Raw genomic sequence first — 25,047 nt, forward strand, 5'->3', positions numbered from 1 at the left:
TGGGGTCAGCGATATGAACCAAAAAAGAAATTCATTTTGGGTCTTCCACATGAATCCTTTTCCTCCAATCATTTCTATCCAATGCCATGTCCTCGGTGAGGTTCAAAGCATTCATATCCTTTCCTATCATCTCCATCCAAGTCTTCCTAGGCCTACCCCAACCTCTTTTAACTAATATATTTTCCCATTTCTCCAACCTTCTAACTGGAGCATCATTAGGCCTTCGCCGAATATGTCCAAACCACCGTAAACGATTCTCTCGCATCTTATTTTCAATGGGTGCAACACCTACCTTTTTACGTATCTCCTCGTTCCGAATCTTATCTTTTATTGTATTTCCACACATCCATCTAAGCATCCGCATCTCAGCTACACTCATTTTTTGAATATGATGTCTCTTGGCAGCCCAACATTCCGTACCATATAGTAAAGCGGGCCTAATAGTCGTCCTATAAAACTTTCCCTTCAACCGCAATGGCATTCTACGATCGCACAACACTCCAGTTGCACTTTTCCATTTCATCCACCCAACCTTTATCCTATGATTTACATCTCCATCAATTTCTCCATACTTTTGAATGATGGATCCCAAATATTTGAAATAATCATTCACCGGTATTTCTTGCTCACCAAGCTTCACTACACTCCCATCACTACTTCGTTGCTTACTAAACTGACATTCCATATATTCAGTCTTACTCTTACTCAACTTAAAACCTCTATCTTCCAATGTCTGTCTCCGTAATTCTAACTTAGCATTAACCCCAGCTCTAGACTCATCAATCAAAACAATATCATCAGCAAACAACATACACCACGGTACATTTTCTTGAATTGATCTCGTAAGCTCATCCATCACTATCGCAAATAGAAAAGGGCTTAAAGCAGATCCTTGATGTAACCCAACCGTTATCGGAAAATTGGTTGTCACCCCTCCACAAGTGCGGACATTGGTTACTACTCCTTCATACATATCTTTAATTATACTAATGTACTTGAGAGAAACACCTTTCTTCATCATTGTCCACCAAAGAACGTCCCTAGGTACTCTATCGTATGCCTTCTCTAAATCAATAAAAACCATATGCAAATCTTTGTTCCTCTCTCTATATCTTTCAATAAGTTGTCTAAGAAGATGTATAGCTTCCATAGTTGATCTTTCAGTCATTTCAAAATAAGATTTAAGAAGTGTTTTGATCGTTTCAACTCCTTATTTATCGCTTCCAGTGATAATCATATCATCCACATAAAGAAGAAACACAATGATTCATGTATCAGAATTCTTAACAAACAAAGCAGTATCAGTTAAACAGAATTGAAAACCAATATCAATCATAACACGACTAAACCTATCATACCAAGCTTTTGGTGCTTGTTTAAGTCCATAAAGGGTTTTTTCTAAGCGAAGGGCTTTACCCTTAGGAATACTTAGACCAGGAGGGGGTTCCATGTATACTTCTTCAACTAGCTTTCCATTTAAAAAGGCATTTTTGACATCCATTTGAAAAATTGACCATTTCTTGATAGAGGCAAAGGAAATTAAGGTTCTGATAGTTATCATACGAGCCACATGAACAAAGGTTTCTTCATAATCAATGTCATATTCTTGGGCATAACCTTTGGCTACTAATCGGGATTTATGTCTTTCAAGAGTGCCATCACTCTTGGTTTTAATTTTATAAACCCATCGACATCCTATTGTTTTCTTTCCTGGAGAAAGATCTTGAATAGTCCATGTAGAAGCCTTTTTTAGTGCATCTAATTTAGCTTTCAAGGCTTCTATCCATTTGACATCATTTTTTGCTTGGAGATATGTAGATGGTTCTTCATATGAGTGGATTAATGCAATGACTGTCCTATATGTAGGTAAGAAGGACTCGTATGACACAAACTTGCCTGGAGGCCTCGAGACTCGGGATGATCGTCTAGTTGTTTGGAATGTTAGAATATTTTTCAAGTGCATATGGAGGATTAGATCCTTGTCGCTTAGAATATTGGATACTAGTGTCTCTATAAACTTCTTTATCGTCAACATTATGATCAAGATCAATAATTTCTTGATTATTATCAAAGTTATAGTTAAGATCATATTCATCAGATTTTAATGTCAGATCTAACAAAAAAGAGTACTCAATGTCTTTCTTTGGTTTTTCAAAATCAAAGAAGCTCTCCTTTTCGAGAAAGGAAACATTTCTAGACACATATAATCTATTATTTTTGAAGTCAAAACACCTATAACCTTTCTGATTTTCAGCATATCCTAGAAAGGCATAGGGAATTGCACAAGGGAAAAATTTATCATTTTTGTCGGTAAATATGAAACATTTGCACCCAAATATTCTCAGTCTAGAGTAGTCTGGAGAAACGTTCATAAGTTTTTCAATGGGAGTGATATTTTGTAAAGAAGAGGATGACATCCTATTAATCAAATAGGTAGCAGTTAAGGCAACTTCTGGCCAAAAGTCTTTCGGGACTTGATTTGCTATTAATAAAGTCCTAGTGGTTTCCATAATATGGCGATGTTTACGTCCTGCCAACCCATTTTGTTGAGGTATATAAGGACAAGATCTTTGATGTGGGATGCTATGTGACTTAAGATAATTTTTAAAATTTGTGGATAAAAACTCTCCCCCTTAATCTGTGCGAAAAATGGTAAATATTATTTTGAAACTTGTTTTTAACCATATTATGAAATGTTTGAAAGTATAAAAATACTTCAGACTTATGTTTAAGAAAGTAAATCCACGTATGTCAAGATAAATCATCGACAAAAATAACATAGTAAGCAAATCCTCCTTTAGAAATTAGTGGTGCAGGACCCCAAACATCCGAGTGTATTAATTCAAGTGGTCTTGAAGAGAAAAAAGTTCTGTTCTGAAATGGTAATCTTTTCATTTTGCCAAGAATACAATCTTTACAGTCAAATGATTCGGAGTTACAAAATTTTCCTAGATTTGGAAAAAGTTGGATTTTGGCTATATGTGGGTGACCAAGTCTCTTATGCCACAGTTCCAACTCAATTTTCTGAATATTATAGCAAAAAACATTCTTCGGCATTTCCAAAAAATCCATGTAATAGAGTCCTCCTTCTCTATGTCCTTCCCCAATCAGCTTGCCTGACTGGCGATCCTGTACCCAACAACCATGAGAAAAAAAGGAAATATTACACCCATAGTAAAAAATTTGAGATATAGATAAAAGATTTAAATTCAATTTGGGAACATATCTAATTTCTGGAATAGAAAATTTCTTTGTTTTATAATTTTTTTCAAAATTTTCTATTCCTTCTATTTCAAGAGAAGTCCCATTGGTTGTAAAGACCTTTGACATACTTGTTTTGTTTTTAACACATTCAGATAGACTTTGATTATTTGGGGTCATATGAAAAGATGCACTAGAGTCAATGAGCCAAAACATTTTACCTAGATCGAAAAAGGATGAGTCTGCTGTGCCGGTTGAAACTTTAGATGAAGAAGAGACACTTTTGATGAGAGGCTGAAGAATCTTCATTAGTTGGGCCATGGAAACTGGTGCATCTTGATCTTTGGGCTCCGATCCAGCAATTGCAGCTCTTTTCTCTCTCAGCTCCTTAAGTTTAGGACATTATGGCCTGTAATGTCCCGGTTCATGACAATGATGACAAATAACTTTCTTCTTGTCATAGTCACCATTTTGACGATTAAAGTGAGGAGGTCTATAAGATCGAACATGATTCCCTAGTCTAGACACAGCTAAAACAGAATCATCTTCAGTTTTAGAAGAACCTTTCCGGAGATGATTTTCTTCCATTGTTAATTATTCAATAGTTTCAACAATAGAAGGAAATTTTTTCCGGTAAAGGAGGGCCGATTTAGTGGTTTCAAATTCCGGCCTCAATGCAGTTATAAACTGGTAAAAATGTTCAACATCGAGTTATTTCTGACGAAACTCGATGTCTTCGGCACAATGCCACTTTGGTTCTAAAAGGGAAAGTTCTTTCCAAAGTTCGGACAAACCATTGTAATATTCACGAATTGTTTTGTCTCCTTGGGTCATCATTCGAACTTTTTCTTGGAGATTGCACACATGTGCAATATCTTTAAGGGAATACATATTTTTAAGGTATTCCCATGCCTTATCGGCATGATCAAACTTGGCAAGACTTGAGCATTTTTTAATATCAATGTTATTGATAAGCCATGACATTATCTTCGCATGCGATATTCTTCACTCTTTTCATTTTTTTTCGTAAGAGGCTAGAGCCTTTATTTTCTCTTCTTCCGATAGAGGAACCTCTTTATCTCCCTCCTTTTTAGTAAGAGATAGCTTAGGTTCGAAATCGGAACCATCTAGAATCCCCCATAGGCCTTTTCTCCATATATGGTGCTTTATGATTGAAGCTCATGTTACATAGTTTGTATCGCTCAATTTCATAGGCATGATGATGACTTTATCATTGTCATCCATCGATTACAAGGAGATAGAAAGAATAGTGATAGAAGAGAAACAAGAAGAGAAGTGAGAAAAAGAAAGAGATATAATACAACAAGATGTGGAATCTTTCCCAACGAAGTGATAAAACACTTCTCTTCAAGTGAACACTTTTGCAAACAGGCACGGAAACCGAGGCAGCTTTTGTTCAAGGGTCTAATGCTTCCGCGGCTCTGATACCATGAAATGAGATGATGATCTTCCAAACACGAATTGAGATTCGAAATGATGTCTTAACAAGACATTTAAGCATAACCCTTAAAGAAGGGTATAAAAGGAAACAAAAAGGAATAAAAATATTCTTTTATTGAACAAGGAGAAAGCAATGCTTAAGAAGCATTTTTCATACATTACAAGAGGGGTTGTACCCCTATATATACACAGTATGAGAGAGGGAGAGAATGAGGGACTCAATAGAGTCGTTGGACTCAGTCCAAGGGCTCTAAATAGAGCCGTTAGACTAGAGTCCAACGACTCTATTGCTAGTCAAGTCTTAACTAAGACTTGACTAGTTATGTCATTCTAGTTCAAATTGAACTAGATGACAAAATACAAAAAACAGAAAAAGAAAAAATACAGAAAAAGAAAAAATATTATTTATATATATAATAATATAATAATATAATAATAATAATAATATATATATATATATATGTTTACAAGTTTACATTTTAACATATCTTATCTCCTGCAATAAATCAAATAGAGGGAAGCGCCCTTTTGGTATGATCCCAGAAAATCTATTTTTTGATTGGAAATCAAAGAGGCCTCCCCCTTCTTCTATTTGATTTGAAAGATCTGGTAATTCCTATCTTTTATGCTCTACCAACTGTTTTTCTAGCAAAGGATATGACATGTCTCATTTATTTTTCAAATGAATATGAAATGAGAAGACCCTTAGATTGGTAGAAAATTAAACTATCTCCCTTTTGCTTATTTAACATAAAGGGGGGACATAATACAAGTAAATTTTCTCCTTCAAGGGAAAAAATACTTTCCTCATCATAACTTTGATATTTTTTGCTGAAAAATCTAAGGCTATATCTTTTTCCTTATATTAATGGAGAAAGGTGTTCCCTCCTCCAACTTTACTTAAAAAAATAAATTATTAATGGAAACAGTGGCTTTCCCAACTTTTGCTAAAGAAATTGTTATTTGCATTTCTTAGAATTAGTCAAAAATTTTCTCTGCTCAAATGCCAATGATTAGCATGTCATGCTGAGTCTTAACCCATGCTTAGTCTGTTGTCATTATCTATATCTTTCAGTTTAATATTTGGTCTATCTCAAAAATGCTTCTTTCTATTATGTTGTTAGCACTAGCAGTTCAAACTAAATGCTTGTGATGACTTTGAGCTATGGGGTTGGGTTGCCGTCTTTTGTTTCAGAGACAAAGAATCAATGGGCGCGTGATGATCCAGCATTTGTTGTAATCTGCAGTCTCCTCTTGATAGTTGCAACTTCAGCATACTGTGCTGCGTAAGTATTTGGTGCTAATCTAAAAAAGTAATGCTTTTTGGTACCTTAAAAAAATTGATTTTGCTACTTCTGTATCTTATTCTGCTGATTTCTTATTGTAAATCTGGATTTTTCCATCTTAGTTTTTTATTTCCATCTGAAAGTGAAATCATGAACATTTTGCTTGCTTTTGCGAACATTAGTACTTCAATCAAACAATTCAAGTTCATATCTGCATTGAAACATGCTCAGTTTGAGAGCTTTTAATTGATGAACCCGTTTTTCTGATTTGGAATACATGATATTAATTTAACATGGTTCCTTGTTGATTTCAGGTATGATAGTACTGTGGCGCATGCTGTTTTCACAATTTTCTCAGTGCTGATGTTTCATTTCTTATTAACCGGGGTGGTTTTGGCTACATTTTGTTGGTAAGTTTAAAGAAACACTCATGGTGCAAGTTTAGCAATTTGTAACAATCTCTAAAAGGAAATCATATTTACAGTTGGGTGCCCTGGGTCTTCTTTATTTGTTTCTGCTTTATGGTGGAAAGAGAGTATGGTTGGAGAAAACTGGCTTGCATATTTTATAAGTTCTTTGTGGAGATCTTGTTTGTCTGATTGAACATGTCTGTGCTATGAACTTTTTGCTGTCTTTGCTGATATAAGCACATAGCTAAACCTTGGCACATATTTAAAAGATGTGGCAGTCACAAAATTCACGAAGGGGTGAAGTTCTATCAAGGCCATCTGCCACGAAATTCTCACAGTGCAATTGGTGCTCCTGAAGTTTTTCTAGGAAACATCATGCATGAAGGACACAAGTGGACAATTGGACGATTGGACATTATGCTGGGTTATATGACAGGCTTTGAGTTGAAGGATGGGCTGGGTTGGGTCTAAAATTGGACCTTGATCCTGATTAGATCCTGGTTTAGGCTTGTCTGGTATATAATGACTTGATCCATCATGCAATCTTTGTTCTTTCCTTTTCTTAATAGGCTGGGCTTCAGCCCAGCATGATTTCCAAGAGGCTCGACCTAATCTTGACTGAACCAAGCCTAGACGTGGCCTGATAGCTTAGCAAGCCAGACTGGTCTCGAGCCTGTTTTTTCCCAAAGCATGAAAGGCTCCTGTGGTTTCAGTTGGCATGATGTCAACATTCTAATTAAAGGTTACAGTGTCAAACCTCTTTCTTTCTGCTGTAGAAATGTTGGTCATTGAAGGAGCTCTTCTGCGGTAACTTATGAGGGGAGGATGTACAGCTACAGGCATGATGTGTTGTTGGTCCATAATCCATATCTAAGCTGTCATTGAATTGGGAAGTATATTGTTGCCAAATTTTGGGGGACTTTTCCCCACCATTCAATGGAAATTTGAGGCCACTTCCTGTAATAGCTTTCTACTTCCATCATACCCATATCACGTCTGTCATATATATTTGCCTCTAGAGCAAGGGAAACCAAATTCAAGCCACGTTGCTAGTTGGCTTTTTTGAAAGCTTGGAGCACTAGGTCATTATCTACATGTGAGTGTTCATGTTCTGTGATTTTCTTGTTGTTTGCTTTTCTAGTTTAGAGTGGAATAAGTTGTCTCCTTACGTCAGCCAAGTTAATAAATTTTCTGTCATACATTGGACATTTTCATCCAGTGCTAACAATTTAATGCATAAAGATCAACTGCAATCATTGATATTCATATAGCATTCCCCGTTTGATTTGCTAAACAGAAAATAGTGCTCAACTGCTCATTTGCTTATTTTTATTGATTTTGTGCAGGTTTCTGGCAAATACTTATCTTCGTGAAGAGACTCTAAATAGCCATGTTGTAGAACAAAGGGTTGAATGGTTAGAACATCTTGCCTTCTTTATTCTTGGCTGGTGCTGCTTATTTATGGTGGTTGGTAGTCAAAATGATCAAGGCATAATTTAGTTAATCTCAAACCCTGTGAAATATCAGTTGCATACAGCAAGAGAATGATGCCTTTAGTTTTCAATCATGTTCTCAAACAACCTGCTGATCAAGACCTGTTATCTTGTGGAATATCCTATGAAACATTTTTGCAGTTATTGTATGGAAAGTTTAGAATCCGTAACTTTTGTTTGCCAATGTGCTTTTGGCATAAGCTATATTTAGCATGGCTTGGCTTGAAGATTTCATGTTGGCAGATCAATAAGGATAAAACATAGGTGTTTTTCCTCTGATAATGGCAGTATTTGTTATTAGCTATGTCATGCAGTATCATGTCCCCTTATATACTAGTCATATTGAAAACTTCATAAAATTGGCCTTATCCACCCGTATCTGCAGCTGTATCCATGTGACATAGGTTATTAGTTACCATTAGTTGGTGGGACATTTGGACAGTGCATAATGATCACATCTTTGAAGGTGCTTAGAACTGCTGTATTTTAACTCATAGGCGATAACCTAATCTGAAGGGAGATAGGCTGTTGGATTGATATTAAGAGGGTTAGGGGCTGAATCAAGGTTGAATATCAATGATAGATTTCATGAGGGATTTAGGCGTTCAAGAAAAGAATGTATCTTTTATCAATTAACTAGAAAATAATGTTGATCAAGGTTATACTTGCTGCCAAAGATTGGTGCATTCTTGTCTAAGATTGGAACCTTTTATGGATCTTATTTTAAATTTCTGCCCATAAGACAATGACATTCCATGGTATTTTTATAGGCAAAAAACTGACTCAGCATTCCAAGAACAAGATGTTAACAAGCGATAGAATCTTCCTATCAAGTAGGAAAAAGATGATCTTTTAGTCATTAGCATCTATTGTTTGTCCAGTTCTCTTCTCACAAGCTTTAATTAGGCCGAGTTTGCCATACTTGATGTGGTGAATATTGATCAGAAATCAGCAGCTCATCCACGTAACAAATTTCCTGAGTGCATATGCCTAATGCTAAATGCTAGAAACACGATACAAAATACTTTAGAAACAAACTTCGTGTTTGAAGTTGTTTGTGTCTTCATCCAATTGAAAGTTTGATGGATTCCCTCATGTTGCCATCAAAAGGAAGAAACGGGTGGCAGTCTAGTTTTTGCTTTGTTTGGAACCTCTTTCTTTTGCCAGACTAAAACTCGGCCTCCTAGAACAGCATATGCTGATAAGATTTTGTTATATATATATATATATATATATATATATATATATATATATATATTGCATGGCTTTTAAATAGATTATAAGAACGACCCTCTGGCTGCTGCTACAAATTGAGCACGAACAGAGGATAATCCACCCTTTTCTGCTTCTCACAATATGGACTGGAGGAGTTTTAGTTTCTCATGTCATATACTACTAACTGTGGTTCAAAATGTTTCACCTTTGAGATCCATTTATATTTTATAATACAAGCATTGTCTTCAAAAAGTGTTGAATGGAAGTCATCATTCACCTTATCTTTTTGCTATGGAATCTTTAAAAAATGAGTAGAGGGATGCTGTATCTCATTCACATTTTGTTCAGAGTAGATACTTGCAGCAACTATTTAATTTGTTCTTGTTAGTTTATTAGGTTTTCACTGTTATATTGCTTCAATTTGGAGGCGGACTGATTAATTTGATCAGTTATACTCTTTTTACCATTTCTCCTTTTTCATTTGTTTCATTCATCTATGCTGACTTTGTTTTCTTTCTTCGTGAAGGCTCTATGCATTTGATGTCCACTGCAACTCGTTCTTCCCAATGTTCATTTTGCTCTATGGTAAACTCCATGGCCAACTTCATTGCGGCAGCTTTTTCTACAGTAATTTCATTCATTGTTCTGGTGTTCATGCTTATTAGGCATGCATACCTGAGGCATCACCCGATATAACTAAATTGTCCTTTGTTAGTTGGACTTCACTGTTGTTTTGCTTAGTTTGTTAACATGGTCTTCTCTTTTTGTAAGAAGCTTAACATGGTTTTCTCAACATGCAGTGATTCAATATTTTGTGTCACCTCTCTTAGTTGCACATGGTTTTATTCCTGTGCTGCTCTCCAATTTGCTTTTTATGGTGGCTTTCTCCTACTATCACTATCTCAATTTCCAAGGCTATGATGGTAAAGCTGACATCCTTGAAAATTTTCTTTAGATTTTTTTTGCATTCCATGACAACTTAGAAGTGTCCTATGGTCTTGTTTGAATGCAGTACTGCCGTTCCTGGACAAGACTACTTTCTTCTTGTATCCAATCGGTGTTGTCATCATTCTTTCTCCTCTGAGTAAGTTGAACCTTGGCTTCCTTATCCTGAACATATCGTGATTTTTTGCTGATTTAGATTTTCCATTTCTTCCATCACAGTGATACTCAGTGGTTTCAACCCAACTAGATACATTTTGAGTTTCTACTTCAGTTAGTACGGGAGCAGGGAACAGAAGCAGCTATGCATTCTTGAAAGGTGAACATGATCCTGCTGAACTTGTTCAAGAAATTAACAGTTGACGGTGACCCCTGTGGTATCTGGACATCTGTTTATCTTCAGAGGTGGGGAAGCCAGGATGTTTTCTGTATAACAGCTGTGTAAAAGTCACGTGGAAAATTTTGGAATACGGTTTCTTGAAATAAAAAAACAGAGTGGAGATCTGAGTAGGTCGCTGAACACATCATGTAGATCAAGTATTTTATTCTGCTTAATCAATTCTTTGAAAGCAAAAATGAATAGTTGACAAAAGGTTCAGAAAATAGCGTCACTTTGGCCATTGATCATCACTCGCCAGTAATTTGTTGATCAAATGCAGCAATCAAAAAATTATATTTTATGTCAAAGAAATATGGTTCAAGGTGTGATCCTTTGCAAGCAAACCATGTGGTCAAGATTGAGCCAATACAATTTTCGCTTGCTGATCACACGTAATTTCAATGATCAAAAACCTAAGAATTGACTTTTATTGTGACCTCTTTTGATGCATAGAATGGATTTTTATGATCTTGAAAGCTTCAAAAAATTCAAACTGTTGTTTTTTAGCATATTATAAATTCTTTTCTACACATCAAAAAAAAATTGCTACAAGAGCTGGTTCTTAGTTTTTTTTTTATCATGGTGATCGCATTCATACAACCATATTTGCTATTTGCCAAATAACACCTTTAAAATTGGTTTTCGAAATTTGTTTGGATGGTTTGTACCTTCGTTTGGTTGGACGGTCCTCTTTCCCTCTCTCTATGTGTGTGCGAGGGTGATGGGGGGTGTGGGGTGGAGGGGAGATGTTTGCTGCCTTCGTGGGTAAGAAATCCCTTACTGAGAAAATGTAATATTTTTATTTCTGTTCTTTTATATATCTGACCCTTGGGATGTGATCTCCATATTTAGTAGAAACTGACCTTCGGTTCATGTTTTTCTGATGTCAGATTTTATGAGGGTTGAAAAATCAATGTTCTGCAATGTACCAAATTTTCAAACCTCAACAAAATATATTTTTACGTAGAAAAACTGAGAGAGAGAGTCTTATCAGAAGGAATCTGGTCCAATGCCATAAATCTTTGGCCCATGTACATATTCCTGTAGTACATGTGGTGATCAATTGTACGATTGTTTTAAAGTTTGTGGCTCACAAGTGACGAGACCTTCACCCTTGAAAACATGTGATAGATCCAAGCTGGGGGTCCGTTGTGGAATGATGCCCGTGGAGAAGGTCCCACAAGTGAAAAACAGTGAGCTGAACCCATGGATGCAAACAGAGATTTGTATGAACTGTGGAAAAAATGATACAAGTTGAATCAGCAAGATGAAACCTGAAAGAATGATCATCTCCTCTTAACGGCCTCTCTCTCTCAATAGTAAAACGTCTGTCTTAATTGAGGAGGTTGAGGCAAATTGGCGATGGGAAGCAGACCCTGTTGGACCACCTGTCTGAAACAAGGAAAAGGTTTCAATCTTGTTAGTGCATCATGCAGTAACTGCCATAAACTGCAGATGGTCACCCATGGTCCAGGCAGTACCACACCGAATATAGTCTGGCAGACCCTTTCTGAAGTCCTGATGAATGGTGAAGATTGAAGCAGGATTTGTAGGACCCACAAATCTTGAGCATCTGAAGCTTGCTTCCTGTTAATCATTTACTCTAGGAGATAAAAAGTATATGGGGTGACAGATCATGTTTTAGTCCTACAGCAACAGACCAGGTTGGACTCCAATCAGGTCTCTTCAAGTTACTGGTGGGAGGTCCTGCATGGTCATTGACTCATGCCAGTCCATTATCATATCGTCTGTGGTCCACTCATATAGAGCTCAACCCAAGATATGTGGCCCTGATTGTACTGCACTTGCTTTGGAACTAGCGCCTGGATTCCTCTCTTATAAGCTACCTGAGTTGGGATCCAAACACGAGCAATCTCACAAGTCACGTGGGCATTGGTTTTGAGTGGGTCCCACATTCAAGTACTGTAGATCCATGCGATGCTGCCATGTGATTGGTCGTTGTGGCATTGCTGCTGATTGGATTCCTTCATACCGTATCGTGTCCTGAATCTTCTGATGCACCAGCTTTCAACTGTCCTGCTTCCGAGATGGTAGCTGAGCTGGAGGTTTCCCATCGCAGAGCATTGAGTTGTCAAATCTATGGATTGGAATTCGCAAGTTTGTGATTCTCAGCAAACTTAGTTTTGGACCAGATGGTGGATGAAATGATTGAGAGTTAGGTTTATAAATAACCAAAGACAAGCTTAGATGATGAATCCGACGTTTATTAACAACTTGGATAAAGAAAATTTCAGGAAAAAATCTAACTTGAATTCATAAATCATGGTTTAGAAAATTGAGAAAAAATTTAAAGCTTGGCTTGAGCCTACAACTGCTACGACGCCTACAACCGCGAAGCGAGCCTGCATGGCCACTGTGATTAGAATTTCGATTTGTCCATTGGACCAAACCACACAGCTGGGAGTCGAATCCAAATCCAACTCTTCTGTGACCCGTCATGCCATGAATCGATGACGACTTAGCCTCAAATGCATTTTGACCACGGAGGAAAAAGGCTTCGGGAATCCTTGATGCTGCTCGAAAGACAAAATGATATTTTTTTCTAACCTTCGTTTTTAAAATAAATAATAAACTTAACCAAGCCCGATGTAGAAGCAATCAAGAAAGCTACGTCCGGTGGATTTCACCAACGGAGTGTATCCGATCGGGCTCCTTTTTAGGGAATTCCCGAAAAGAATGCCCTAAAAAAAGACCTTACTTGCACATTTTTGAGGAATTCTCGAAAGAAATGCCCCAAAAAAAGACTAACTTAGTGCTCTCGCAATGTGAAGAAACTTGATAAATTACCAAAGGAAACAAGATAACATAACTTTGCTGGTTCACGAAGGCTGCAATTGAATTAATGGTCATTGAGGGTTTTAGAAATGAATAGCATTTGGGGGACTAAGAAGAAGTCGAGAATAGGTGAAAACAGAGAGGGAATGGAGGTGGTATCCTAATTGTTCATGTCACTGGTTTAGAGATCGAAAGGAGTTCAAGGTTCGCTTAGTTGTGCGAACCGAGCACAAGTGTGTTATTTGAGAGAGACAGCGCGTTTAATCCCATCCTCTCTTTTTAACCCAAAATGTTTTATAACATTAAACTTTTAATCAAAGTATTGCAACTCGAGCTCCAGCTTGGCCTAGTTTGAACTAGACAATTCAAGCTAGGGTTGAGTTAGAACACAGTTTACATGCAAACAGCCGAGCTCTAACAGACTAGAGTGAGCTCAGGCTTGGGTCATGTGCAACCTTAATTTGGACCTAGGCTAGGTAAGCTGGTCCTAAAGGCCCCAGTGCCACCCGAGCTAGTCTAAACATATGTCACAAGAACATGCTATTGACATCCTGCTTTTAGGAAAGACAGATCATATGATCTGATAAATCACGATGAAGGAATGCTCTAACATCTCCACCGTCCATTGTTAGGATCAACGGCCACTATAATGTCATTAGCACCTTTATGGTGAGCCCCACCACTTGCACGGAGAACCGTTAGATAAGATCAATGGACAATGGATAATGGGGATGTCAGGGCACTTTCCCCCCTGTGGTTTGGCAGATACCCGGTCTGCTATTGTGTTCAAGAGACACGACATGATACGTTGACACAATGTGACACGCCATGGTATGCTTGATGTACATAACTGTCTTTTATATTTTAATATTAAAAACGCATTGTTATTAAAGTAATATTTAAAACATTAAAATACTATGAAAACATTGTTTGTGTTCACTCGTGCCACCAGGGACGCGCTACCAAAATGGCGTGTCCTTGTGACATGTTAATGAACAGGTTTTTATATGTTTAAATATATATATATATATATTTTTTATTATTTTACCAACTAACCAGAATTTATGTCTTTGTGACGTAGGTTGAAACTATGTTTCTACGAGCCCCACGCACTGACCAACTAGAGAATAGGGATGGCAGTTGACTTGGGCGGGGGGACAAGGTCTCTCTACCTTCACCCTGTCTCAAAATCCTGCCTTCCATCCATGCACGGGCATTAATTTTAACCACCATCTCTGTTTTATGTCTATCCCTGGTCTAAACGGGGTGGGGCGGGGCGGGGCTCCGTTCCCCCTCTGTCCACTGCCATCCCTAAAGAAGGATCAGGGCGATGGGGTGGAATGAGGCAAGGCAAGGATTGGAGACGGGGATGGGGCAGGGCGGCAAAAAGCATGTCCATCCCTGCCTCCATCCCCACATGGGTTTGGATTTTAATTTTCATCCCCGTTTCATGTCCTCCATCCCTGGTCCAAACGGGGTGAGGTGGGGTGGGGCTTCATTTTTCCCTGGGTCCACTGCTATCCCTACTAAAGAAAAATCACAGCTAGCGAGTGCATGACAAACCGAGTCATTGGACCATACACCCGAGTTGATTTTATTTTAATTATAATTTTTTTTTTAAAATTTTAAAATTTAAATCCTAGGGTTGCTCGGTGGTAGGCTGACACGCTGTAACGGTTGCGTTAACCACTGACCACTTGGAGGGGTCGTGGGGTGGGGGAGGGTCGGTCAAACGGTCATTTTTTCAAAACAAAAAAAGAAAAGAAAAAAGACAAACGTACTCGAAGAGAATTCCTTGTCCAAGGACGCTCGACAGAACGACAACATTGGCCTTTGACTTCCTCAAAGTACGAAATAGCCCCTAGATGAGATTCTTTGGGTCTTTAATAAACCCTGTTCTCAGTCAAACCCAAAGCCCTTGACTGAAGAAAAAGAGAGGAATAAACTGTCTTTTTCCTATTAAAACATTGGGAAAAGGGCAAACGGGGGCTGGAGAATTCCCTCTTTGGGGGTGAGGTGATGGAAGTGGTGACCATGTGAATCTCATGGTGCTCATGTTAAAACTAAAGTAATGGGGCATATGTGGTTTGTTGTTCTTCTAGAAGCTTGTTCTATTATTTGTTAGCTACACTGAGTTTGGAATTGCAATAAAAGATCTCTAGAATTTCTTGGGCTTTTATTTTTAATTCTTTGCAGCCAATATAATTTTGAAAATCTATTTTTTTTTTTGTAATATGTCATTTACTAGGTCGTTTTCAGCAAAAGTGGGATAAGTTGTTGATCTCCTAGTAGAAGCATCACAGCTCATCAAAACCTTGTGCACCAAAAACTCCATAAAGTATATGCCAAATAAAAGTTACATGAATCTAGAGCTCCGGACTTTATTAGTTTCTGATTGTAGTAAGAGGCTTAAATATGGTGGCCTGTTTGGAAAGCAGGAATTGGAGAAGCTAGAGGAAATCCAAGCAGTTAAAAGACACCTAGTTTTATGTTAGGTTGTGTAGAATAAAGGATTAGTGGAATCATGAAAATAAAAAGGAAATCCACCTATCCCAGTTCCTTTTTAATTCTTGTTTTGGATGATTTTATAGACAGGAGAATTGCTAAATCCTTTTATGAGAAAGGTTTAGATTACTTTCGCAAACCTCCAGCTAAACGCTATCAAACATGAGGGTTCCTCAATTCCTTCTACACCTATTTTCCTGTTATTCCTTCTAAGTGATTTTCCATTAATTTCTTTCCAAATGACACCTCCCAAATAAATCCTAAAACAAATTCTATGTTGGTACCAAATCTTAAAGTAAACTCAGGGTCTTTCTTGAGGGTAATCAAATTGCTCTCTCTCTCTCTCTCTCTCTCTCTCTCTCTCTCTTGTGTGTGTGATAAAGTTATAAACTGTAGTAGTGGTATGTCCAAACCCTAGTAGTGATTTCTCTTTGCTAAAAAAAAAATCTTTTTTCCCCAAGGAAAAAAAGGCTCAATGCATTCTTGCTTTGGTATGAACTCATCACGTGCACTAACACATCTTTTTGTCTTAATTAACTCAACTACCTCGATGTTCAAATAGCTAAAGCAAGCACTAACAGGTTGAATACGATTTGCCTTTCTAGTCAGACCAGATGAACATTACAAAGATGGAAGGAAAGCCAAGTAAGTTCTGTCTTTTCTGTCTATGGTGGGACAAGCACATGACAACCACCCATAACCAACCAATGTTTTGAAGGTAATCTATATTCTCAATGATGAATGGCACACATGACACCAACACTAAGGTAAAGCACCACATAATGCCATTTGTTTAAAGACCCCAATTCTCAATTTGGTGTTTCTATAAAGTCCATCATCCTGCAAAAGAAGCTACAGAAAGAAAGTGGACTTCATATGCCCAATATTAAGGGCACTTTTGGAAGCGGGAAAGATGTAGGAAAAAATGATAGAAAAAATTGTAAGATTTTTCCAACTTTTCAAAATGAGAGAAAATATCTCTTTGTGGATTTTTTTTGATAGGAAAGATTCCTCCACCTTTCATATCAAAACTTTTCTCGGTTAGGGCTTCTCCCGTCTTTCTTTCTTTTTTCTGTCGCCAACCTCTTCTCTTACCCCTCTTTCATTTTTCTGCAGTTAGGGAGACACATTTTTTGAATCTCTTTCATTTTTCTGCAGTTAGAGAGACACATTTTTTGAATCTCTTTCATTTTTCTGCAGTTTGGGACACATTTTTTGAATCTCTTTCATTTTTCTGCAGCTAGAGAGACACTTTCTAAATCATTTTCTGCAATCACGGAGATGCCCCTGTTTCATTTTTTTTGCAGCAAGGAAGAGACGCCCTCTCTCAATATCTTTCATTTGTCTGCAACCAGGGAGAGACACCCCTCTTGTTTTTCTGCGGGTATACTCTCCTTTATCTCTCTTTCTCTCAAGGAGGTTTCTCAAGTTTTTTTCAATAAGTTTGCAGCGTTGCAACAACGAGGAAGGCTGCAGGGTTCTTCTTATGTGCGCCAATTATCAGATGCATTGTTGGGGTTTTGCCAAGAAAAATAAGCTTTGAAAAAATAGTCTTTGGTACTTTTGGATATTTTGGCACCAGGTATAATCTTTCATTTCAATGCTTAACTACAGGAAGCTTTAGCTTGAAAGTTGTGTTTTCTATGCATGTAATGGTGGTTGTATCAAAACTTAAGTTATTGATGAATGGAGCAATACACTGCTCACCAAGTTTTTAAATATTTCAGCTTACAAGGTTTCAATCTTAATGCTCATGGTGGATTAAATTCTTGTTACAATCCTTTGCTCCAATAAAACAAATGGATGGCAATCTAATTAAAAGAAAAAATTATTACATAACCTAATGCACACTTTATGGAAGTTTTGTCATTTGCATGACCTATTTTGATTCCAATATTCCAGTTGAGTTAGAGACCATGTCACAGACACTTCTAAAAGAATGAGGAGCACCATTTTGTTTTTGTAGTTCATCAATAATGCTATACAAGGGGACACGATAGGACGCTGATCCACTGCTCAGAGCGATCACATGTCATGGTGATCGCGCTCCGTTAGAACCATACATGTGTTTCCTTCTTAAGAATAAGCAATAGTGCAGCTATTGTCTGCTTACATAAAACTCACTAGATTGAAAGGAGACGAAATAACAAGCCACACCTAAGAACACTTTTCGATTAGAAAATTTTGCTATTTGAAAGATTGTTTTGGATGTATATTATGTTCACACTAAATTAGCGACACCAAAAGGAAAGGATGTAAACACTTCAGATATCAGATCAGAAAATACATCGAGAGTCGGATCTATTGGTACGAGAGTAAATTGGAGGATCCTTGTGACATACTTTAGAAACTTATGCAGTCTAATTCAAACCAATTAAAATATGATTAGACCAAAGTTATGATCACAATATAATTAATGAAACATTTGGTCCAAATCATAAAACATGGTGTCGATGCTCGTCTCCCTGGACTTCCTCTCAGAAGAGTCCAAAACTGATATGGTCCATTTTAAAGAACCAACAAACTGCTCCATATTCCTCACTCATCACTGTACGTGAGCCATCAGAGTATTGATTCTACATTTCTTTGCGTCGACCACCATGGATTAAATATTGTTTTACTTTAATGAAAAGGAAAGATAAAAACGGAAAGGGGTTTAAGGAATTCATTTGATGGTGATTACTTTAACTCGGTTTAAAATAAAAAGAAAGCAAGAGGAAGTAAACAAGTGAGTGAGAGAGAGACAGAGTGGTTGAAGTGGCAGACTCAATGCTGCTTTTTCAACAATGACTTGAGTTGATATTTGTTGTTTGGTACTAGTCATAGTTGTGGGATCATGGACGCGCTTCCTAGCTATTATTATGTGTAAAAATTCATGACCCCCCAACTAGGCTTTCTTTGCCGTCCCCTCATCTCCCACTATGCCCTACATGTCCCCCAATCTAAAACCCACCAATCTAAGATCCCTCATCTTGGCATTTTAATTAAAACCCACCAATCTAAATCCCCAACCCAACATAAATTATTAAGATCATTATCATCAAGAAACCATAATACCATAGTGTATCCTCATGCTTATAACCCTCATCACAATCCACCAAAGAGTACAAACTACAAACAATACTTATTTGAGTAATGCTCTCGTCTAATTGGTTCAAGCAAAACACACCTGACTATAGCTTTATCTCAAACAGAAAAATGGTGCTGCTTTTTGCCAACTGGCCTCATCTTATGCTTCAATTATTATCTATAGTAGAAAACCATATCAAGCTAAATTTGGTCTTTTATAAATTGGGATGTGCAATTATTGTTCCTCATAAGGTGTTCCCTAATGCAAGTAATTATCCCAAAAAAAATCGAATGGGGGATGTTGGACCTCTTCCAATAGAGGTCATACTTGACGGAAGCAGATCAGGTCATGCTGAACATGAGCGTTTTTGCTCATGCCGACATCGTGGCCGTCTGTTTGCATTTTGGATGAATGCCACGTGGTTTTGTTGACTTTTGAGCTTTTTTTAAAATGCAAATCGGATGGCCACGATGTGAGCATGAGCAAAAACGCTCATGTTCAGCATGACCTGATCTGCTTCCCTTGACTGCAGGACATTCAAGTTATTTATCATTCTCTCCATTGTTGAAGTAACAAATTGAAAAAGAAAAAACCGTGGTATATAATAAACAACACAAGGTGGTGTTAATTAAATGAGCTCAATGACAGTTAACAGGAGCTTTTATAGTTTATTAGTCTTCTATCCGCACTCCCCCAACAAAATAAAGCGAGGAGAGAGAGAGAGAGAGAGAGAGAGAGAGAGAGAGAGAGGCTCTTTTTTTTGGTTTTCGATTCCAAGGGAAGGGGTATTATGGTAATTTCCAAGGGAAACATATGCTGCCAGCTGCTTTACGGATCTCGAGGGGTGGAAAGAGATGCCCCGTTGGTCCACGAGCGGGGAGAAAGTGGGGTTCAGGCTGGCAGACTGATGACGTGGCGTAGACCGATCTGAGGGCAGCAGCCCCCAAAGGCACCAAAAAACAAAACGGTTAAAGCTGATCGGGGGCGCCTGCCACGTGAAATGCAGACCGACGTAGCGGGTCCCCTGGGCCCCGCTTCGCCCGCGGTCTCGAGCCAAGGCAAGAGCCCCGAGACGTCCACGTCGGCAAAGCGATGATGTGGATCTGGGTGGTTATCCGTCCACCCAACACGTACACTACCGCCAATAATGGAGGAGAGAGAAAGTCCTTCTTCGCTCACGTTTTCCTCCTTTTTTTTTTTCTTCTGGTCGACACGCGGGAAACGCACGTGCGGCACGAAGTGTCCCTACGCGTTCGCGGAAGGTGGCTTCCTTTTTCCCTTTGTTTTCTTTTTCTAGGGATTTTATTTTTATGGATTTTGGGTGTGAATCGTGATCATTCCACAGGTGTAGCGCAGCTCGGTTCGTTTTGTATCCGGGAAAGCGAGTGTCGTATTCCGAGTCTCTTTGGTCGTTTCTTTTTCTATAATTAATCTCAGCTCGGTTCGGTTCTGTTCGTTTTGTCTCGGGGAAAGCGAGTGTCGTATTCCGAGTCTCTTTGGTCGTTTCTTTTTCTTTAATTAATCTGAAAATATTAAAAACGTCCAACGAACCCACCAGCAATGAGCTCTCTCCGTGCGGCGGTGCCTTTCATGTGGGTTCCGGGTTAATTGTGGTCAGGAGGTAGACTGTTTTGTCCCCACTCTTTCTGGATAATGACTTGTGCGGTGCTGAGGCGCTTTTGAGCTGGGTAAGGGCAGGCATTAAACGGGATCAAATGATCTCTTAAGTCATCCACGATGTGATGACGGGCCAATAATCGTAGACCAACATTTCATGGGCCCCCACAGCAACAGAACCCGACCCGGATTGAAAATGATGTCCGTGTGATTGACTACCAAGGGTATATAGGAGATGAGGAGCTAAGAGATTGCCGGATCCCAATTGGGGTGACCCGGATCTTGCTTAGAAGTGCAACATAACGGATCCATCATACGAGAAAAGTGCAACGGCAATTCCGTTACGTTACGTTATAGTTAAATCTTTTTAATCCAAGAAAATAAAATAAAAAAGTGGCGAGCAAAAACGATCAACACGAATCTTTGGTGAGCTCCAAACGCTTAAAGGGTCTCAACTGTTATTTTCTCGAGGGTAATCCCGTCATTTCAATCTGAAAATTGCAGGGGCGGGCGAGGACGAGAGAAGGAAAACCAGCGGACGTCGTGGTGCATTATGTGTGTGTAGAGGTGCATGCAGGCGCACATGCAAAAGATGATTCATGGGTCAAAGAAGGAGGCGGACACGTGTACGATAAGCATAGGCAGTTCGTGTGATGAGCCAACGTCGACAGCTGTCTCCACAATGTGCCCACCTAACCGTTGCACATTTGAAAGTACCATTCTCTCTCTCTCTTTGCAGTTTTTTCTGTTTCTCTTACTACAACCCTCATCATTTCCCCACCAACCGGCATACTACCGGTAGAACCCACACCTTTCGGTCGCCGTGATCTGGCACCCAACTACGCCGACATCAAAATTCAAAAAATTTAAAATCAGGAACTGGATAACAGAAATAACGATTATGCCCTTGTGGACACGTTCTGGGACAATGCCTGTTAATTTTGGTCCAATAAGACACTTGATCGGGAGCTCTTTTAAGTAGTCGTAAGCTACGGGACAAATATCGCGATATTTATAAAAATATCTCCTATATACTACGAGAAATTACTTGAAAGTTTAAAATGGTAATTTCTTGCAAGATTTTCAAACCATGACAAATATTGCCATAGTTATATTTTTAAAATATATTTATCATGAAAACCTTTAAAATTTATATTTTTAAATGTATTTTATTTATATTTTCATATACAAATTATTTTTTATTTATTTTATTCCCAAAAATTTGCCAAAAATGCAAGATGTGAGAAAATTTTAAAAATCTTTTGAGCTTTTTTGCTTGTTGAGATATTGCCGTTTTAAATTTTTGTTACTATGGTCTTAAGTAACTTATGAGATGGCCTTGGACCAAGGAAAAACGGGATCCTACTTCGCCCCGCCTCACCCCATTTGGATTGGGGATGAAGGATATGAAATGGAGAATGAACCCATGATCAAAGTTAAAATCAAAACCTGTGCGAGGATAGAGGCAATGATGAAAAATATTATTACACCTTTATGCATATTATAAAATCTTATATATATATATATATATAAAACCTTAGCCCAAGACCTTTTTATAGAATCTTCACTTTCTCTTACATCTCATTCTTCTAACGAACCACATGAACTCTCATTTCTTTTTTTTCTTGCTTTAACGATGAAAAGATGAAGCCCCACCTTGCTTCCCCCCATTTGAACAAAGGATGAAGGACATGAAATGAAGAATAAAATTAGGATGGAGGTTAAGCCTTGTGAAGATCAAGGTAGAGATGAAGGGCAAAATTTTGAAACGAGGCTAAGGTGAAGACCTTGTCCCCGACCCCAATCCACTACCATCCCTAAGTAACCCTCATGAATCCCCAACTAAACTTTGAAAAACAACATTTTTTATATTTAATCAAAATAAATATATTTCATAAGAACTTGAGGGTAGAACTAATCCTAACTTTATCAAATCTTAAGTTTTCAATTACGTACTTGGCCGTTCTTTCATAATTAGTTTTTGGCCGTTCCACGTTGTGGTTAAATAGCCTAATTATACTCTTAACTCTTTGGAAGAGTTCATGAACTTTGTCCGTTTAGCGCTGGTGCCCAAACGAGTCTTTCCATTCCAAAAAAATAAATAAATTTGTTCGTACGGACGCAGAGGGCGCGAGAGTACCGTGGTTATTCATTGGAAATAATTTAGGACGTACAGTCCAGTACAGAAAAAAAGGAAAAGGGAACAGAGTCTGTATTTTATTTTTCAAACTTTTTTTTTTTTTTTTTGATAAGCAAGCAGGGGGTTAGGCAGACCCTACCAGTTGTAAGGCAATACCATTGGAATTTGAATTTGCAACGTCCCAACACAGGTGACGTACACTAGCTATACTCCTACCAGACAAACGGAGCCCCGTTACTAATCTTTTTTTTTTTCTTTCAAATTTTTAGAAAATAAAAGAGAGAGGGAGGAAGGTGAGTGGAAGGAGAGGCGTCTAGAAGTTCACGCTGACAGGTGCGTGTGAGTGAGCAAAAGGAAAGTGGTACGAAGGAGAGCAAAGAGGGCCGTTGTAGGGAGAGAGAGAGATGGGTGGCGCTGTCGTGGCAGGTATACAGGCTGGCGTGACAGGGAGGGGAGTAATGATCCGCCCTCCGATTCGGCGACCGGACCTTGTCGTTACTCGCCACCTCACCCCTCTTCCGTGCGTCCTTTCCTGTTTTCAATTTTAAAATCAAACAATAAACTAATAGAAATAAAGATGTAGAGAACGAGGCCTGATTCCCGATAAGGAAGAGAGACGAGGGCAACAACAAAAAAATGATCTCACGAAATGCTCTCCAGCCTGGCCCTAGTCAAACTCAACCTCCCTCATCCTTCCAGGTGACGACGCGTGTCCCCTTTTTTTTTTACAGTTATTCGTAAGCAACCGCACTGATACCCGCTACCGGTTACTCCCTCCGCTTTCTTCCCGCTAACGGTTAATCCCTCCCCTTTATATAAACCCCCTTCCCGGTTACCACTTCCTAATGAATCATCACTACCACCGACTCTTCTCTGCTCTTGAGAAGTTTTACTAAAACTGAGTGATGGCAGCAGCAGCAGCATCCGCGGCGGCCATGAATATGGGTAGCGGGAAGGAAATGGATCGGATCAAGGGGCCGTGGAGCCCCGAGGAGGATGAGGCGCTGCAGAAGCTGGTGGAGAAGCACGGGCCTAGGAACTGGTCCTTGATCAGCAGGTCCATACCCGGGAGGTCCGGGAAGTCCTGCAGGCTGAGGTGGTGCAACCAGTTATCACCGCAGGTGGAGCATCGGTCCTTCACCCCGGAGGAGGATGCCACCATCATACGAGCCCACGCCCGCTACGGCAACAAGTGGGCCACCATCGCCCGCATCCTCTCCGGCCGCACAGACAACGCCATCAAGAACCACTGGAACTCCACCCTCAAGCGCAAGTGCTCCACCGCCGGCGACCCTCCGGCCAAGCGATCCAACAGCTCCGGCGGTGCCAGCCCCTCTTCCGCCGCCGCCGGCGTCCTCTGTCTCAGTCCGAGCAGCCCGTCGGGCTCCGATTTGAGCGACTCCAGCCTATCTCTCTCCGCTCCTCCTCCGTCGAACGTCTTCCGGCCGGTGCCGAGACCAGCTGTCCCACCGCCGCCGCCACCTCCGGCTCCGGCGGCGACCTCGACGAACGACCCCGCCACCTCTCTCAGTCTCTCCCTCCCGGGCGCCCAGACGGACTCTTCTGATTCCGCATCCGCCCGATCGTCCGTCCAGAACCACCACCATCTCGGCGCGTTCGCCGGGGCGGCGGAGAAGTCGTTGTCGCTCGGGCCGGAGTTCTTGTCTCTGATGCAGGAGATGATCGCGAAGGAGGTGCAGAAGTACATGTCGGTGATTCAGATGAGCGGCGGAGCGTTCGATCCAGCGGGGTTCGGGTTGAGGAACGCCGCGGTGAAGAGGATTGGGGTCAGCAGGTTGGAGTGAGGGATGAATAAAAAAAGGTGTCTTTCTGCGTTCTGGTGTTGGGGTGGTAGAGAAATTTCTGTACATAAATGGTGGTGAAGAAAGAGGGGAGAACGATGAAAGGAGAAATTTTGATGTGGGTTCGCTTGAGGACAGGCCGTGGTTTAGGGAGTTGATGGGGAACCCAGAGCGACCATCATCACGCTCGACTGGTGTTTTTTCATTTTCTTTTTTTTCTTCTTCTTTTTCTTAAATCTTTCTGATAAGAGGGAAAAAAACGGGGCCTTCGTTGCTGTACAAAGGGTGGAAAAAGATGGAAGTTTTCCAAGCAAGAAAACTAAATGAGAAAAAAAGAGAGAAATTTGGTATATGATGAACCAGAGAGTGTTCCGTTCCCCATGATAGTGAAATTTTAGTAATTTTCCTTTAAAATTATTTTCCTAGAAAAATAAACGGGAAGGCCAAGGGAAAGCACTAGAATGATTTTTACTCATTTTTTTAGTTTTCTCTTCCTCCCTTCATTTTCATTGGTATAAGATGAACAAAGTATTTTTTTTTTAAGGCACAACCTGGGGTTAGGCTGAATCTGACGCTTTTCTTTTCAGTTATACAACTATACCATTGGGTTTTGAACCTGCAATGTCCCAACACAAGCTGACGCGCGCTGGCTGCTCATGCCAAACAAGCGGAGCCTCATATTGTATGAACAAAGTGCTCTTGGGAACATGAAAAAACTAAAAAGAGGAGA

General features: G+C 39.4%; 2 protein-coding genes across 2 annotated transcripts in view; both read left to right on the forward strand.

Moving 5' to 3' along the window:
- The window catches only part of LOC149841696 (uncharacterized), a 29,828-nt gene extending 19,244 nt beyond the window's left edge, over positions 1-10,584 (forward strand). The window contains exons 4-10 of the mRNA XM_089998653.1: positions 5,858-5,948; positions 6,263-6,358; positions 7,705-7,773; positions 9,593-9,651; positions 9,867-9,989; positions 10,079-10,150; positions 10,231-10,584. Coding sequence (XP_089854779.1) covers positions 5,858-5,948; positions 6,263-6,358; positions 7,705-7,773; positions 9,593-9,651; positions 9,867-9,989; positions 10,079-10,150; positions 10,231-10,286 — 566 coding nt within the window. The 3' untranslated portion in view covers positions 10,287-10,584. The remainder of the gene's footprint in view (positions 1-5,857; positions 5,949-6,262; positions 6,359-7,704; positions 7,774-9,592; positions 9,652-9,866; positions 9,990-10,078; positions 10,151-10,230) is intronic.
- A 12,755-nt stretch (positions 10,585-23,339) lies between these two features.
- LOC149841697 (transcription factor MYB77-like) lies at positions 23,340-24,667 on the forward strand. Its single transcript, XM_089998651.1, has one exon. It carries the CDS (start codon positions 23,421-23,423, stop codon positions 24,318-24,320), a length of 900 nt encoding a protein of 299 aa, XP_089854777.1. The 5' UTR covers positions 23,340-23,420; the 3' UTR covers positions 24,321-24,667.
- Positions 24,668-25,047: the final 380 nt, after the last annotated feature.

Source organism: Nuphar pumila, chromosome 3 (assembly GCF_984573655.1).
Source record: "Nuphar pumila chromosome 3, dmNupPumi1.hap1.1, whole genome shotgun sequence".
In the NCBI taxonomy this organism is placed as follows: Eukaryota; Viridiplantae; Streptophyta; class Magnoliopsida; order Nymphaeales; family Nymphaeaceae; genus Nuphar; species Nuphar pumila.

Coding starts and splice junctions, on each gene's coding strand:
- LOC149841697 (XM_089998651.1), top strand. CDS start 23,421: ATGGCAGCAGCAGCAGCATCCGCGGCGGCCATGAATATGGGTAGCGGG.